Below are 17,582 nucleotides of genomic sequence, written 5' to 3'. Positions count from 1 at the left end.
CCTATAGCTATAATTTGACCCCCTTAACATGCTTCAAAACTCACCAAACTGGACACACACATCAGGACTGGCAAAAATTGCGATCTAATAAAAAAAAAAAACCGCCAAAACTCAAAATTGCGCTCTAGCGCCCCCTAGGAAGAAAACACAGACAAAACTGCTCCTAGGAAGAAAACAAACAAAACTGCCTGTAACTTCCAGTAGGAATGTCTTAGAGACATGAAACAAAAACCTCTATGTAGGTCTCACTTAGACCTACATTTCATATGACAACCCCAGCTAAAATTAACAGGTAGTTTGCAATTCCCCCTTCAAAACAAAAGTTTTGTAAAACAGTCACTTTTGCCTCCTAGAGCTATAATTTGACCCCCTTAACATGCTTCAAAACTCACCAAACTGGACACACACATCAGGACTGGCAAAAATTGCGATCTAAAAAAAAAAAAACCCAACGCCAAAACTCAAAATTGCGCTCTAGCGCCCCCTAGGAAGAAAACACAGACAAAACTGCACCTAGGAAGAAAACAAACAAAACTGCCTGTAACTTCCAGTAGGAATGTCTTAGAGACATGAAACAAAAACCTCTATGTAGGTCTCACTTAGACCTACATTTCATATATTGACAACCCCAGCTAAAATCAACAGGAAGTTTGCAATTCCCCCTTCAAAACAAAAGTTTTGTAAAAACAGTCACTTTTGCCTCCTAGAGCTATAATTTGACCCCCTTAACATGCTTCAAAACTCACCAAACTGGGCACACACAACAGGACTGGCAAAAATTGCGATCTAATAAAAAACAAAAACAACGCCAAAAACTCAAAATTGCGCTCTAGCGCCCCCTAGGAAGAAAACACAGACAAAACTGCACCTAGGAAGAAAACAAACAAAACTGCCTGTAACTTCCAGTAGGAATGTCTTAGAGACATGAAACAAAAACCTCTATGTAGGTCTCACTTAGACCTACATTTCATATATTGACAACCCCAGCTAAAATCAACAGGTAGTTTGCAATTCCCCCTTCAAAAAAAAGTTTTGTAAAAACAGTCACTTTTGCCTCCTAGAGCTATAATTTGACCCCCTTAACATGCTTCAAAACTCACCAAACTGGACACACACATCAGGACTGGCAAAAATTTGCGATCTAATAAAAAAAAAAAAACCAACGCCAAAACTCAAAATTGCGCTCTAGCGCCCCCTAGGAAGAAAACACAGACAAAACTGCACCTAGGAAGAAAACAAACAAAACTGCCTGTAACTTCCAGTAGGAATGTCTTAGAGACATGAAACAAAAACCTCAATGTAGGTCTCACTTAGACCTACATTTCATATATTGACAACCCCAGCTAAGATCAACAGGTAGTTTGCAATTCCCCCTTCAAAACAAAAGTTTTGTAAAAACAGTCACTTTTGCCTCCTAGAGCTATAATTTACAACATGCTTCAAAACTCACCAAACTGGACACACACATCAGGACTGGCAAAAATTGCGATCTAATAAAAAAAAAAAAAAAACAACGCCAAAACTCCAAATTGCGCTCTAGGAAGAAAACACAGACAAAACTGCTCCTAGGAAGAAAACAAACAAAACTGCCTGTAACATCCAGTAGGAATGTCTTAGAGACATGAAACAAAAACCTCTATGTAGGTCTCGCTTAGACCTACATTTCATATGTTGACAACCCCAGCTAAAATCAACAGGTAGTTTGCAATTCCCCCTTCAAAGAAAAAGTTTTGTAAAAACAGTCACTTTTGCCTCCTATAGCTATAATTTGACCCCCTTAACATGCTTCAAAACTCACCAAACTGGACACACACATCAGGACTGGCAAAAATTGCGATCTAATAAAAAAAAAAAAACAACGCCAAAATTCAAAATTGCACTCTAGCGCCCCCTAGGAAGAAAACACAGACAAAACTGCACCTAGGAAGAAAACAAACAAAACTGCCTGTAGAGACATGAAACAAAAACCTCTATGTAGGTCTCACTTAGACCTAGATTTCATACACTAACATCCTTCAGCAAAAATTAACAGGAAGTTTGCAATTCCCCCTTCAAAACAAAAGTTTTGTAAAAACAGTCACTTTTGCCTCCTAGAGCTATAATTTGACCCCCTTAACATGCTTCAAAACTCACCAAACTGGACACACACATCAGGACTGGCAAAAATTGCGATCTAATAAAAAAAAAAAAAAAACAAGGCCAAAACTCCAAATTGCGCTCTAGCGCCCCCTAGGAAGAAAACACAGACAAAACTGCACCTAGGAAGAAAACAAACAAAACTGCCTGTAACTTCCAGTAGGAATGTCTTAGAGACATGAAACAAAAACCTCTATGTAGGTCTCACTTAGACCTACATTTCATATGACAACCCCAGCTAAAATTAACAGGTAGTTTGCAATTCCCCCTTCAAAACAAAAGTTTTGTAAAAACAGTCACTTTTGCCTCCTAGAGCTATAATTTGACCCCCTTAACATGCTTCAAAACTCACCAAACTGGGCACACACATCAGGACTGGCAAAAATTGCGATCTAATAAAAAAAAAAAAAAAAACGCCAAAACTCAAAATTGCGCTCTAGCGCCCCCTAGGAAGAAAACACAGACAAAACTGCACCTAGGAAGAAAACAAACAAAACTGCCTGTAACTTCCAGTAGGAATGTCTTAGAGACATGAAACAAAAACATCTATGTAGGTCTCACTTAGACCTACATTTCATATGACAACCCCAGCTAAAATTAACAGGTAGTTTGCAATTCCCCCTTCAAAACAAAAGTTTTGTAAAAACAGTCACTTTTGCCTCCTAGAGCTATAATTTGACCCCCTTAACATGCTTCAAAACTCACCAAACTGGACACACACATCAGGACTGGCAAAAATTGCGATCTAATAAAAAAAAAAAAACAACGCCAAAACTCCAAATTGCGCTCTAGGAAGAAAACACAGACAAAACTGCACCTAGGAATAAAACAAACAAAACTGCCTGTAACTTCCAGTAGGAATGTCTTAGAGACATGAAACAAAAACCTCTATGTAGGTCTCACTTAGACCCACATTTCATATATTGACAACCCCAGCTAAAATTAACAGGTAGTTTGCAATTCCCCCTTCAAAAAAAAAGTTTTGTAAAAACAGTCACTTTTGCCTCCTATAGCTATAATTTGACCCCCTTAACATGCTTCAAAACTCACCAAACTGGACACACACATCAGGACTGGCAAAAATTACGATCTAATAAAAAAAAAAAACAACGCCAAAACTCCAAATTGCGCTCTAGGAAGAAAACACAGACAAAACTGTTCCTAGGAAGAAAACAAACAAAACTGCCTGTAACTTCCAGTAGGAATGTCTTAGAGACATGAAACAAAAACCTCTATGTAGGTCTCACTTAGACCCACATTTCATATATTGACAACCCCAGCTAAAATTAACAGGTAGTTTGCAATTCCCCCTTCAAAAAAAAAGTTTTGTAAAAACCAGTCACCTTTTTAAAAAAATGATCTCTGAGCGCATTTGTCGTGTCGGCTTCAAACTTGCACAGGAGAGAGATTGAACTCTTCTGATTAAAGGTTGACGAAAGTGTTTTAATTACTGCTCCGGTTTGGATTTTATGTGCCGTCAAAGTCGGTCCCGTCCATCACTGCTTGCAGCTTTAATTATTTGTATTTTTTTTTTTTTAATTTTAGTTTTGACACCACCTTATATTTCAGGTAGTCATCATATTTCCCCCCCCCCTGATACAGATAGAAAAACTGTACATCAAAAATGTTTATAATATTAATAGAGGTATAAACTGTGCTTGTACTTCCATTTTTGTATCAGTGACTGCGGTCGCAACAGATTTTTTTACCTCAACATTGAAATGTATATAAAGGAAAAATATATAAACGGGAAATATAGTTCAGAAAGTAGTTTATCTTTGTACCATTTTACTGTATTTTGTCTTATATAGCTTGAAAATAGTGAGAATTTTGTATGACATTTTTTTTTTTGCATTAAAAATCCGCAAAAGAGGCAAATATCGTCTTTTTAAGATTTTTTTTTTTTTTTAATGTAATTACATTTTCTTTCAAAGATAAGTCATTTAAATAAAAACATATTATATTATACTAATAGCACAATAACAAGCCTGTTCATTAGGGACACCTGCAAGAGAAAAGGTGTAAATAATTCATCTCAGGGAGTTATTTATGTCACAATATGTTTATTATTCTCATCATATCTGATTTTTTACATCAAGTTGGTGGTGAGCAAGAGTTTGTGTTCATGCAAAACCACACAAATAAACACATTGCTGCATTCATAAAGTGGTCTGGAAGGCATTCCGTTGATTTTTGCAAGTGTGCCTTCAGCATGCTTACTTTACAAAAGCAGTGAAGTTGTCACGTTGTGTAAATAAATCGTAAATAAAGAGAGAATACAATGATTTGTGCTATTTTAGGCCACACATTTTCAACGGGAGACAGGTCTGGACTACAGGCAGGCCAGTCTAGTACCCGCACTCTTTTACTACGAAGCCACGCTGGTGTAACACGTGGCTTGGTATCGTCTTGCTGAAATAAGCAGGGGCGTCCATGGTAACGTTGATATGTTGCTCCAAAAGCTGTATGTACCTTTCAGCATTAATGGTGCCTTCACAGATGTGTAAGTTACCCATGTCTTGGGCACTAATACACCCCCATACCATCACACATGCTGCCTTTTACACTTTCACCCTTGAACATTCCGGATTGTTCCTTTCCTCCTTTGTGGAACGTCCAGTTTCCAAAAACAATTTGAGATGTGGACTCGTCAGACCACAGAACACTTTTCCACTTTGCATCAGTCCATCTTAGATGAGCTCGGGCCCAGAGAAGCCGGCTCCGTTTCTGGGTGTTGTTGATAAATGGCTTTCCCTTTGCATAGGAGAGTTTTAACTTGCACTTACAGATGTAGCGACCGACTGTAGTTACGGACAGTGGTTTTCTGAAGTGTTCCTGAGCCCATGTGGTGATATCCTTTACACACTGATGTCACTTTTTGATGCAGTACCGCCTGAGGGATCCAAGGTGCGTAATATCACGGCTTACGTGCAGTGATTTCTCCAGATTCTCTGAACCTTTTGATGATATTACGGAGCGTAGATGGTGAAATCCCTAAATTCCTTGCTTGAGAAATGTTGTTCTTAAACAATTTGCTCAGGCATTTGTCGACAAAGTGGTGACCCTCGTGAACGACTGAGCATTTCATGCTTTTATACCCAATCATGGCACCCACCTGTTCCCAATTAGCCTGTTCACCTGTGGGATGTTCCAAATAAGTCTTTGATGAGCATTCCTCTACTTTATCACTCTTTTTTGCCACTTGTGCCAGCTTTTTTGAAACATGCTGCAGGCATCAAATTCCAAATGAGCTAATATTTGCAAAAAATAAGAAAGTTTACCAGTTCGATGTTAAATATCTTGTCTTTGCAGTCTATTTAATTGAATATAAGTTGAAAAGGATTCTCTTTTTATTTACCATTTACACAACCTGACAACTTCACTGCTTTTGGCTTTTGTAGATTTAAAGATATAACTTTTTGTCAACTTTGTATTAAAGGCGACATTGTTGTTGATATATATACGATACAGAGTATTGGCCGATACGGATATTAATTTGATATGATATCAGTACAAATGATATTGTACATGCTTTTATTTTGTAGTGTGGAATGTTAGGAAAAAACTCGATCATGTTAAACTACTCAAAACTATGGAAGCCCGTTTCTGTCACTAGACATAAAATAATTATGAAATAAAAAAAAATAAAAAATCTAAATTATGAGATTAAAAGTAATAATTATTAGGGGAAACAAGTCGAAATGATTAGATAAGAAAGTCGAAATTTACACAACGTGACATCTTCTCAAATATTCATTCTTTATTATCAGAGGAGTGAAATATGTTGTTGCGTCTTCCAATTAAAGAGCAGAGAAATGTTTGCTAAAAGCTTTTTTTTTTATGCAAAATCAGAAATTCACATGTTGATCATGTTAGCATGCTAGCGTTAGCGTGGAAGCAAAAGCTGATTTTTTTTTTTTTTTTTCCGGCTCTCATAATTGGTCGCTGTCAACCTCGGCGCCGCCCCCCGGGGGGAGATCAGCCACGCCCACGCTTGCTCCCGCCTCTTTTGTCTGTCTTCTTCTGGCCACGCCCACGCTTGCTCCCGCCTCTTTTGTCTGTCTTCTTCTGGCCACGCCCACGCTTGCTCCCGCCTCTTTTGTCTGTCTTCTTCTGGCCACGCCCACGCTTTACCCCGCCTCTTTTGTCTGTCTTCTTCTGGCCACGCCCACGTTTGGTCATGCCTCTTTTGTCTGTCTTCTTCTGGCCACGCCCACGCTTGGTCCCGCCTCTTTTGTCTGTCTTCTTCTGGCCACGCCCACGCTTGGTGCCGCCTCCTTTGTCTGTCTTCTTCTGGCCACGCCCACGTTTGGTCATGCCTCTTTTGTCTGTCTTCTTCTGGCCACGCCCACGCTTGCTCCCGCCTATTTTGTCTGTCTTCTTCTGGCCACGCCCACGCTTGGTCCCGCCTCCTTTGTCTGTCTTCTTCTGGCCACGCCCACGCTTGCTTTTTTTTTAAATGCAAAATCAGAAATTCACATGTTCATCATGTTAGCATGCTAGCGTTAGCGTGGAAGCAAAAGCTGATTTTTTTTATTTTTTTTTCCGGCTCTCATAATTGGTCGCTGTCAACCTCGGCGCCGCCCCCCGGGGGGAGATCAGCCACGCCCACGCTTGCTCCCGCCTCTTTTGTCTGTCTTCTTCTGGCCACGCCCACGCTTGGTCCCGCCTCTTTTGTCTGTCTTCTTCTGGCCACGCCCATGTTTGGTCATGCCTCTTTTGTCTGTCTTCTTCTGGCCACGCCCACGCTTGCTCCCGCCTCTTTTGTCTGTCTTCTTCTGGCCACGCCCACGCTTGCTCCCGCCTCTTTTGTCTGTCTTCTTCTGGCCACGCCCATGTTTGGTCATGCCTCTTTTGTCTGTCTTCTTCTGGCCACGCCCACGCTTGCTCCCGCCTCTTTTGTCGGTCTTCTTCTGGCCACGCCCACGCTTGGTGCCGCCTCCTTTGTCTGTCTTCTTCTGGCCACGCCCACGCTTCATTTTCCTTCCGGGACCTTTGGCTGGCGGAGGTCCTGTGGTGGACTCCGGCTGCTCGGGCGGGGTCACGTCGGAGACGTCACTTTCCACCACTGGGCTCTTCTGGAGGCTTCTTCTCCTCCTCCCGCCCCCTCGGCCCCGCCTCACGTTACCCCCGCCGCCCCGTCCTTCCTGGATGCTCTGGCCCCGCCCACTTTGGTAGCAGTAAGGTGTGACCTGCCCCCCTCCGCCGGAGCAGCTGACACACTTCATGTCGCAGCGGAAGATGTTCCCGAGGCCGCCGCTGCCGAGATGGCGTCCCAGGTTGCTGAGGCCGCCCTTGAGTTGGTTGACCTTGACGGGGTCTTTGCCTTTAGGTTGGAAGACCTTGGAGAAGACCACGGCGTGCTGCGGCCACAGCGCAATGTTCTCCACCAGCTTTAGGATGCTCAGCCCGCTGTTCTCATGCGTGCATCTGCTTGTGCACGGCGAGGCGAAGACGTAGAGGAGCATCAGACCCGTCTTCTTCTTGTCAGCCGCCCACGCCTCAAAGGTCTTCAGAACGCGGTACTCGGCGTGGTCCGCTCGCGCGCCTTTTACGCAGTTCTCCCCGACTTCCTGCCAGGTCATGGAGGACCGCCCGCACTTCCTCAGAACATCTTTCCACGGCACCTTCTCTTTGGGGCACATGGTGAGCACGTCGGGCCACCTCAGGAGGGTGGCGGCCACCACGTGCTCGTCCTCGTAGACGCGGCATTTCAGGATGGCGTTCTTGATGTTCTCGCCCGGGTCAGGTATGGCGGCGACGTCATATTGACCGTTAGAACCCAGGGGGACGCTCACGGCCACACTGAACATGGGCAGTCCCCTAGGACACACACACACACACACACACACATTAACCATGTGACCTTTGCTCCAACACCAATAATCTTCTTGCCATAACTCACCGATCCACGTGAAGCCTGCAGGTGTGGGAACACAAAAAAAAGGAACAACTATCACAAACAAAGAATCATCACGAACAAACTTGTATCACTGTCAGAATGATTGTATATAACTTGTTTTCCCAGGTCGCCCTGCGAGAAGACAAAAGCTGTCTTTGATCGTGGAGGTGTCGGTTTCTTTGAGCTATTGGACGGCCACAGGGAGACCTTATCATGACCCCGAAATCTACAAAACAGAGAGGGGGCAAACCCGACACCGCTCCAAGCACCTGTCTGGAACGATCTCCCTCTCCATGTGAGACAGGCCCCTTCTTTGGCTATTTTCAAGACCCTTCTTAAAACCCATTTTTATTCACTGGCTTTTAACCCAGTCTAAGACTAGATGTGACCAATCTAAGTCTAAGACTAGATGTGACCAATCTAAGTCTAAGACTAGATGTGACCAATCTAAGTCTAAGACTAAATGTAACAATCTAAGTCTAAGACTAGATGTAACAATCTAAGTCTAAGACTAGATGTAACAAACTAAGTCTAAGACTAGATGTGACCAATCTAAGTCTAAGACTAGATGTGACCAATCTAAGTCTAAGACTAGATGTGACCAATCTAAGTCTAAGACTAGATGTGACCAATCGAAGTCTAAGACTAGATGTGACCAATCGAAGTCTAAGACTAGATGTACCAATCTAAGTCTAAGACTAGATGTAACAATCTAAGTCTAAGACTAGATGTAACAAACTAAGTCTAAGACTAGATGTGACCATTCTAAGTCTAAGACTAGATGTGACCAATCTAAGTCTAAGACTAGATGTGACCAATCTAAGTCTAAGACTAGATGTAACAATCTAAGTCTAAGACTAGATGTAACAAACTAAGTCTAAGACTAGATGTGACCAATCTAAGTCTAAGACTAGATGTAACAATCTAAGTCTAAGACTAGATGTAACAATCTAAGTCTAAGACTAGATGTAACAATCTAAGTCTAAGACTAGATGTGACCAATCTAAGTCTAAGACTAGATGTGACCAATCTAAATCTAAGACTAGATGTGACCAATCTAAGTCTAAGACTAGATGTGACCAATCCAAGTCTAAGACTAGATGTCACAATCTAAGTCTAAGACTAGATGTGACCAATCGAAGTCTAAGACTAGATGTACCAATCTAAGTCTAAGACTAGATGTGACCAATCTAAGTCTAAGACTAGATGTGACCAATCTAAGTCTAAGACTAGATGTGACCAATCTAAGTCTAAGACTAGATGTGACCAATCTAAGTCTAAGACTAGATGTAACAATCTAAGTCTAAGACTAGATGTGACCAATCTAAGTCTAAGACTAGATGTGACCAATCTAAGTCTAAGACTAGATGTAACAATCTAAGTCTAAGACTAGATGTGACCAATCTAAGTCTAAGACTAGATGTGACCAATCTAAGTCTAAGACTAGATGTCACAATCTAAGTCTAAGACTAGATGTGACCAATCGAAGTCTAAGACTAGATGTACCAATCTAAGTCTAAGACTAGATGTGACCAATCTAAGTCTAAGACTAGATGTGACCAATCTAAGTCTAAGACTAGATGTGACCAATCTAAGTCTAAGACTAGATGTGACCAATCTAAGTCTAAGACTAGATGTAACAATCTAAGTCTAAGACTAGATGTGACCAATCTAAGTCTAAGACTAGATGTGACCAATCTAAGTCTAAGACTAGATGTAACAATCTAAGTCTAAGACTAGATGTGACCAATCTAAGTCTAAGACTAGATGTGACCAATCTAAGTCTAAGACTAGATGTAACAATCTAAGTCTAAGACTAGATGTAACAATCTAAGTCTAAGACTAGATGTGACCAATCTAAATCTAAGACTAGATGTAACAATCTAAGTCTAAGACTAGATGTGACCAATCTAAGTCTAAGACTAGATGTCACAATCTAAGTCTAAGACTAGATGTGACCAATCGAAGTCTAAGACTAGATGTACCAATCTAAGTCTAAGACTAGATGTAACAATCTAAGTCTAAGACTAGATGTGACCAATCTAAATCTAAGACTAGATGTAACAATCTAAGTCTAAGACTAGATGTGACCAATCTAAGTCTAAGACTAGATGTCACAATCTAAGTCTAAGACTAGATGTGACCAATCGAAGTCTAAGACTAGATGTACCAATCTAAGTCTAAGACTAGATGTGACCAATCTAAGTCTAAGACTAGATGTGACCAATCTAAGTCTAAAACTAGATGTGACCAATCTAAGTCTAAGACTAGATGTGACCAATCTAAGTCTAAGACTAGATGTGACCAATCTAAGTCTAAAACTAGATGTGACCAATCTAAGTCTAAGACTAGATGTGACCAATCTAAGTCTAAGACTAGATGTGACCAATCTAAGTCTAAGACTAGATGTGACCAATCTAAGTCTAAGACTAGATGTGACCAATCTAAGTCTAAGACTAGATGTAACAATCTAAGTCCAAGATTAGATGTAACAATCTAAGTCTAAGACTAGATGTGACCAATCTAAGTCTAAGATTAGATGTGACCAATCTAAGTCTAAGACTAGATGTAACAATCTAAGTCTAAGACTAGATGTAACAAACTAAGTCTAAGACTAGATGTGACCAATCTAAGTCTAAGACTAGATGTGACCAATCTAAGTCTAAGACTAGATGTAACAATCTAAGTCTAAGACTAGATGTGACTAATCTAAGTCTAAGACTAGATGTAACAATCTAAGTCTAAGACTAGATGTGACCAATCTAAGTCTAAGACTAGATGTAACAATCTAAGTCTAAGACTAGATGTAACAATCTAAGTCTAAGACTAGATGTGACCAATCTAAGTCTAAGACTAGATGTAACAATCTAAGTCTAAGACTAGATGTGACCAATCGAAGTCTAAGACTAGATGTGACCAATCGAAGTCTAAGACTAGATGTACCAATCTAAGTCTAAGACTAGATGTGACCAATCTAAGTCTAAGACTAGATGTGACCAATCTAAGTCTAAGACTAGATGTGACCAATCTAAGTCTAAGACTAGATGTGACCAATCTAAGTCTAAGACTAGATGTGACCAATCTAAGTCTAAGACTAGATGTGACCAATCTAAGTCTAAGACTAGATGTAACAATCTAAGTCTAAGACTAGATGTGACCAATCTATATATAAGGGACGGCGTGGCGAAGTTGGTAGAGTGGCCGTGCCAGCAATCGGAGTGTTGCTGGTTACTGGGGTTCAATCCCCACCTTCTACCATCCTCGTCACGTCCGTTGTGTCCTTGGGCAAGACAATCTACAAAACAGAGAGGGGGCAAACCCGACACCGCTCCAAGCACCTGTCTGGAACGATCTCCCTCTCCATGTGAGACAGGCCCCCTTCTTTGGCTATTTTCAAGACCCTTCTTAAAACCCATTTTTATTCACTGGCTTTTAACCCAGCATGAGACTTTGAACTGTTTTTAACTTTTAAACTGTTTTTATCTAACAAACTGTTCTTAGGGTAATTAGGGCCTGCATGGCCCATTGCATAAGGACTCCCTTCGGGAGTCCTTATGCAATGGGACATAAGGACCTATTGAATTTCTAAGGTTTTACTATTATTATTCTTCCGCAACTTTGCGCTGTAATTTGACCCCCTTAACATACTTCAAAACTCACCAAATTTTACACACACATCAGTAATATACGGCAAAACTTTTTATCAAAAAAACAAACCTCAAAACTTAAAATTGCGCTCTAGCGCCCCCTAGAAGAAAAAAAAACTAGACTGCCTGTAACTCCCACTAGGAAGGTCGGAGAGACATGAAACAAAAACCTCTATGTAGGTCTGACTCAGATCTAGATTTCATAATAGTACATTCTCGGGCTAAAATCAACAGGAAGTTGGCAATTCCCCCTTCAAGACAAAAAAGTACTAAAAACAGTCACTTTTGCCTCTTTGAGCTGTAATTTGACCCCCTTAACATGCTTCAAAACTCACCAAACTGAACGCACACATCAGGACTGGCAAACATTGCGATCTAAAAAAAAAAAACCTAACCCCAAATCCCAAAATTGCGCTCTACTGCAATTTTTTAATAAAACGCAAAAAAAAAAACTGCTCCTCGGAAGAAAAAAATGACAAAACTGCCTGTAACTCCCACTGGGAAGGTCGGAGAGACATGAAACAAAAACCTCTATGTAGGTCTCACTTAGACCTACATTTCATAAATTAACAACCCCCAGCAAAAAATAAACAGGAAGTTTGCTATTCCCCCTTCAAAACAAATTTTTTGTAAAAACCGGTCACCTTCCTTCAAAAACGAACTCCTCTGAGCGCGTTTGTCGTTTCGCCTTCAAACTAACACAGGAGAGAGATTGAACCGTTGTGATTACAATGACGGAAGCGCTTTTTTTTCTAACTGCTCCGGTTTTGATTTTATGACCCTTCAAAGATCCGCTGCGCTGATGCTGCTGCGCTGCTGTTTTTTTTAAGATGGCTGCTTAAAAGCAGGAAGCACCAACGTGCCCACACAATGCAGACAAGGTAGGTACACTAGACAAAAGTCTTGGGACACTTCAGACTAAAAGTAGACAAAAGTATTGGGACACTTATGACTATCACTGGACAAAAGTATTGGGACAGTTAGGACTAGCACCTGCCAAATACGCGGGCCCGACCAATGCTGCTTGCAGCTTTAATTAGGGCCCGCCATGGCCCATTGCATAAGGACTCCCACAGGGAGTCCTTATGCAATGGGACATAAGGACCTATTGTATTTCTAAGGTTTTATTCTTATTATTATTATTATTCTTCCGCAGCTTTGCGCACTACTTTGACCCCCTTAACATGCTTCAAAACTCACCAAATTTTACACACACATCAGTAATATACGGCAAAACTTTTTATCAAAAAACCAAACCTCAAAACTCAAAATTGCGCTCTAGCGCCCCCTAGGAAAAATAAAAACTAGACTGCCTCTAACTCCCACTAGGAAGGTCGGAAAAACATGAAACAAAATCCTCTATGTAGGTCTGACTTAGACCTAGTTCTCATAATTGTACATCCTCGGGCTAAAATCAACAGGAAGTTGGCAATTCCCCCTTCAAGACAAAAAAGTACTAAAAACAGTCACTTTTGCCTCTTTGCGCTGTAATTTGACCCCCTTAACATGCTTCAAAACTCACAGAACTGAACACACACATCAGGACTGGCAAAAACTGTGATCTAATAAAAAAACCTAACCCCAAATTCAAAAATTGCGCTCGACAGCAATTTTTTTATAAAACTGATAAAAAACTGCTCCTCGGAAGAAAAAAAAATTACAAAACTGCCTGTAACTCCCACTGGGAAGGTCAGAGAGACATGAAACAAAAACCTCTATGTAGGTCTCACTTAGACCTACATTTCATAAATTTACAACCCCCAGCAAAAATATGCAGGAAGTTTGCTATTCCCCCTTCAACACAACATTTTTGTAAAAACCCGTCCCCTTTCTTCAAACATTATCTCCTCTGAGCGCGTTTGTTGTTTCGGCTTCAAACTAACACAGGAGAGAGATTGAACCCTTCTGATTAAAAGTTGGTGAAAGAGTTGTGATACCTGCTCCGGTTTTGATTTTATGACCCTTCAAAGACCCGCTGCACTGATGCTCCTGCGGTGCTGTTTTTTTAAGATGGCTGCTCAAAAGCAGGAAGCACCAACGTGCCCACACAATGCAGACAAGGTAGGTACACTAGACAAAAGTCTTGGGACACTTCAGACTAAAAGTAGACAAAAGTATTGGGACACTTAGGACTAGCACCTGCCAAAGACGCGGGCCCGAACAACGCTGCTTGCAGCTTTAATTTATATTTGCTTTTTAAATTGTGTATTTTTATTTCTGTTTTAAATGTTATTTTTTAGTCTGTCCTTTGCCTCTATTTCTTTGTGGTGTACAGCCCTTTGTTTTTCAACTGTGCTTGTTTTTAAAGGGCTTTATAAATAAAGTTGGTATGGTATGGTATGGTATGGTTTATGACCCAGCGCAGCAGCAGTTTATGACCACCTCCCCTTTGAAGCAGCTGCAGCTATGTAATCAGGAAATGCCCAAATAAATGCGGAGGCGCGGAACCCTTTCCTCAGAGCTTGGGGGCGACTATGTACGAGGGTCGCTAAATTGAATCCTGTCTCTGTTTGATTCCTTGCTTCTTGTCTTTGTTTAATAGATTGTGTCAGGTTCAAACACCGCACTATCACAAACAAACAAGTATGACAAACAAACAACAATAGTAAACAAACAACAAACAGGAAGTAAAGTACCTTCGGAGGACTTCTTCAACAATTGGGCCAAGCACGTTCTGGTCGATGGCCTGGGTCTTTGTTGCCATGACAACCACAATAAGTGCCAACAACCGCCAGCGCACATCAGCCATCTACACACACACGCACGCACACAAAAACAAAATGTGTTATTTCTTGAAAGTTTCAAGAAGGAGACAAGAAATATTCGACCCACCTTGTTGGACCTGGTTGCCGATGATGAAGATGATGAAGATGTTTTCTGCTCACAGATCAAACCTCAAAAAGGAACTTGATCTTATCACAATGTTGCTCAACAACTCACTACACACACACACACACACTCACACACACACACACACTTGTGGCCCCACTTAAATGCATTACATATACACATATATATATATATATATATATATATATATATATATATATATATATATATATATATATATATATGTATATACGTTAGCCTCTGTGGTTTTTCCTAACCTATTTCATCCCTACAAGCCTGTTTTGCAGGTTTCCCTGCTCTTCAAGGGAGTTTCAAACGCTCTTCAGGAGAGAAACTCCCCTGAGGGGAAAACCTGCAAAACAGGCTTGTAGGGATGAAATACTCTGTGTTTTTTCCTGACCTAACGTATATTCCGCACTACCCCAATAATGAGGACTGTATAACGGATAAACCACAGAAACCTCGACACACATATACGGTACTGTACATATACATACATATATATATATATATATACATATATATATATATACATATATATATATATATACACACATACATATATATATATATACACACATCCATCCATCCATCCATTTTCTACCGCTTATTCCCTTTGGGGTCACGGGGGGCGCTGGAGCCTATCTCAGCTACAATCGGGCGGAAGGCGGGGTACACCCTGGACAAGTCGCCACCTCATCGCAGTATATACACACATACATATATATATATATACACACACACAGGTAAAAGCCAGTAAATTAGAATATTTTGAAAAACTAGATTTATTTCAGTAATTGCATTCAAAAGGTGTAACTTGTACATTATATTTATTCATTGCACACAGACTGATGCATTCAAATGTTTATTTCATTTAATTTTGATGATTTGAAGTGGCAACAAATGAAAATCCAAAATTCCGTGTGTCACAAAATTAGAATATTACTTAAGGCTAATACAAAAAAGGGAGTTTTAGAAATGTTGGCCAACTGAAAAGTATGAAAATGAAAAATATGAGCATGTACAATACTCAATACTTGGTTGGAGCTCCTTTTGCCTCAATTACTGCGTTAATGCGGCGTGGCATGGAGTCGATGAGTTTCTGGCACTGCTCAGGTGTTATGAGAGCCCAGGTTGCTCTGATAGTGGCCTTCAACTCTTCTGCGTTTTTGGGTCTGGCATTCTGCATCTTCCTTTTCACAATACCCCACAGATTTTCTATGGGGCTAAGGTCAGGGGAGTTGGCGGGCCAATTTAGAACAGAAATACCATGGTCCGTAAACCAGGCACAGGTAGATTTTGCGCTGTGTGCAGGCGCCAAGTCCTGTTGGAACTTGAAATCTCCATCTCCATAGAGCAGGTCAGCAGCAGGAAGCATGAAGTGCTCTAAAACTTGCTGGTAGACGGCTGCGTTGACCCTGGATCTCAGGAAACAGAGTGGACCGACACCAGCAGATGACATGGCACCCCAAACCATCACTGATGGTGGAAACTTTACACTAGACTTCAGGCAACGTGGATCCTGTGCCTCTCCTGTCTTCCTCCAGACTCTGGGACCTCGATTTCCAAAGGAAATGCAAACCAAACCAACCCATGTCATCTGCTGGTGTCGGTCCACTCTGTTTCCTGAGATCCAGGGTCAACGCAGCCGTCTACCAGCAAGTTTTAGAGCACTTCATGCTTCCTGCTGCTGACCTGCTCTATGGAGATGAAGATTTCAAGTTCCAACAGGACTTGGCGCCTGCACACAGCGCAAAATCTACCCGTGCCTGGTTTACGGACCATGGTATTTCTGTTCTAAATTGGCCCGCCAACTCCCCTGACCTTAGCCCCATAGAAAATCTGTGGGGTATTGTGAAAAGGAAGATGCAGAATGCCAGACCCAAAAACGCAGAAGAGTTGAAGGCCACTATCAGAGCAACCTGGGCTCTCATAACACCTGAGCAGTGCCAGAAACTCATCGACTCCATGCCACGCCGCATTAACGCAGTAATTGAGGCAAAAGGAGCTCCAACCAAGTATTGAGTATTGTACATGCTCATATTTTTCATTTTCATACTTTTCAGTTGGCCAACATTTCTAAAAATCCCTTTTTTGTATTAGCCTTAAGTAATATTCTAATTTTGTGACACACGGAATTTTGGATTTTCATTTGTTGCCACTTCAAATCATCAAAATTAAATGAAATAAACATTTGAATGCATCAGTCTGTGTGCAATGAATAAATATAATGTACAAGTTACACCTTTTGAATGCAATTACTGAAATAAATCAAGTTTTTCTAAATATTCTAATTTACTGGCTTTTACCTGTATATATATGTATATATATATATTATACACACTAGGGCTGCGAATCTTTGGGTGTCCCACGTTTCGATTAAATATCGATTCTTGGGGTCACGATTGGATTCAAAATCGATTTTTTCGAATTTAAGTTGTACTTCTTTTATTTCATAGTCATATTTGAAAACAGCTCGTGTTTTCCATTTCTTCTCTTGCTGCTTTGTCTCCAAGTAAACTGTGTGTGCTTAACCTTGAAGTGAGGAATGTTTGAGAGAGCGATAATAAGCATTTGTTTTGGCTAAGAGAGACATGACTGCCAGGGGGGTTAGGGGTTTTTGGGATCGGGAAGGCAGACCATTTTTGGCGGCGCGATAGAATGTTCTATGCTAGACTGGTCTCAAAAAGTATATTTGCAAAGCTTTGAAAATATACAACAAAATACCCATTCTGTCTCTGGTGGTTTTTCAACTTACATTTAAGTGTCGTAAAGAGCTTGGGAGCGAATTGTGACTTGAATTCCCTGGGAGGAACAACCGGTCCAAAACGCAACAACCCCCATACCATCACACATGCTGCCTTTTACACTTTGACCCTTGAACATTCCGGATTGTTCTTTTCCTCCTTTGTGGAACGTCCAGTTTCCAAAAACAATTTGAGATGTGGACTTGTCAGACCACAGAACACTTTTCCACTTTGCATCAGTCCATCTTAGATGAGCTCGGGCCCAGAGAAGCCGGCTCCGTTTCTGGGTGTTGTTGATAA

General features: G+C 41.0%; 1 protein-coding gene across 1 annotated transcript; it reads right to left on the bottom strand.

The window, feature by feature from the left end:
- Window positions 1-5,937: 5,937 nt before the first annotated feature.
- LOC133622059 (uncharacterized) lies at window positions 5,938-14,619 on the bottom strand. Its single transcript, XM_061984603.1, has 4 exons — window positions 14,518-14,619; window positions 14,322-14,434; window positions 8,042-8,056; window positions 5,938-7,959 (listed from the first exon to the last, which is right to left on the bottom strand). Exons 2-4 carry the CDS (start codon window positions 14,432-14,434, stop codon window positions 6,735-6,737), a joined length of 1,353 nt encoding a protein of 450 aa, XP_061840587.1. The 5' UTR covers window positions 14,518-14,619; the 3' UTR covers window positions 5,938-6,734.
- Between the last annotated feature and the right edge of the window lie 2,963 nt (window positions 14,620-17,582).

Source organism: Nerophis lumbriciformis, linkage group LG25 (assembly GCF_033978685.3).
Source record: "Nerophis lumbriciformis linkage group LG25, RoL_Nlum_v2.1, whole genome shotgun sequence".
Taxonomy (NCBI): domain Eukaryota; kingdom Metazoa; phylum Chordata; class Actinopteri; order Syngnathiformes; family Syngnathidae; genus Nerophis; species Nerophis lumbriciformis.
Note: the sequence above shows the minus strand (reverse complement) of the source record. Positions and strands in the feature narration are given on the sequence as shown.

Bases quoted from the DNA above. Each gene is read 5' to 3' on its own strand.
- LOC133622059 (XM_061984603.1), bottom strand. From the start codon at position 14,434: ATGGCTGATGTGCGCTGGCGGTTGTTGGCACTTATTGTGGTTGTCATG.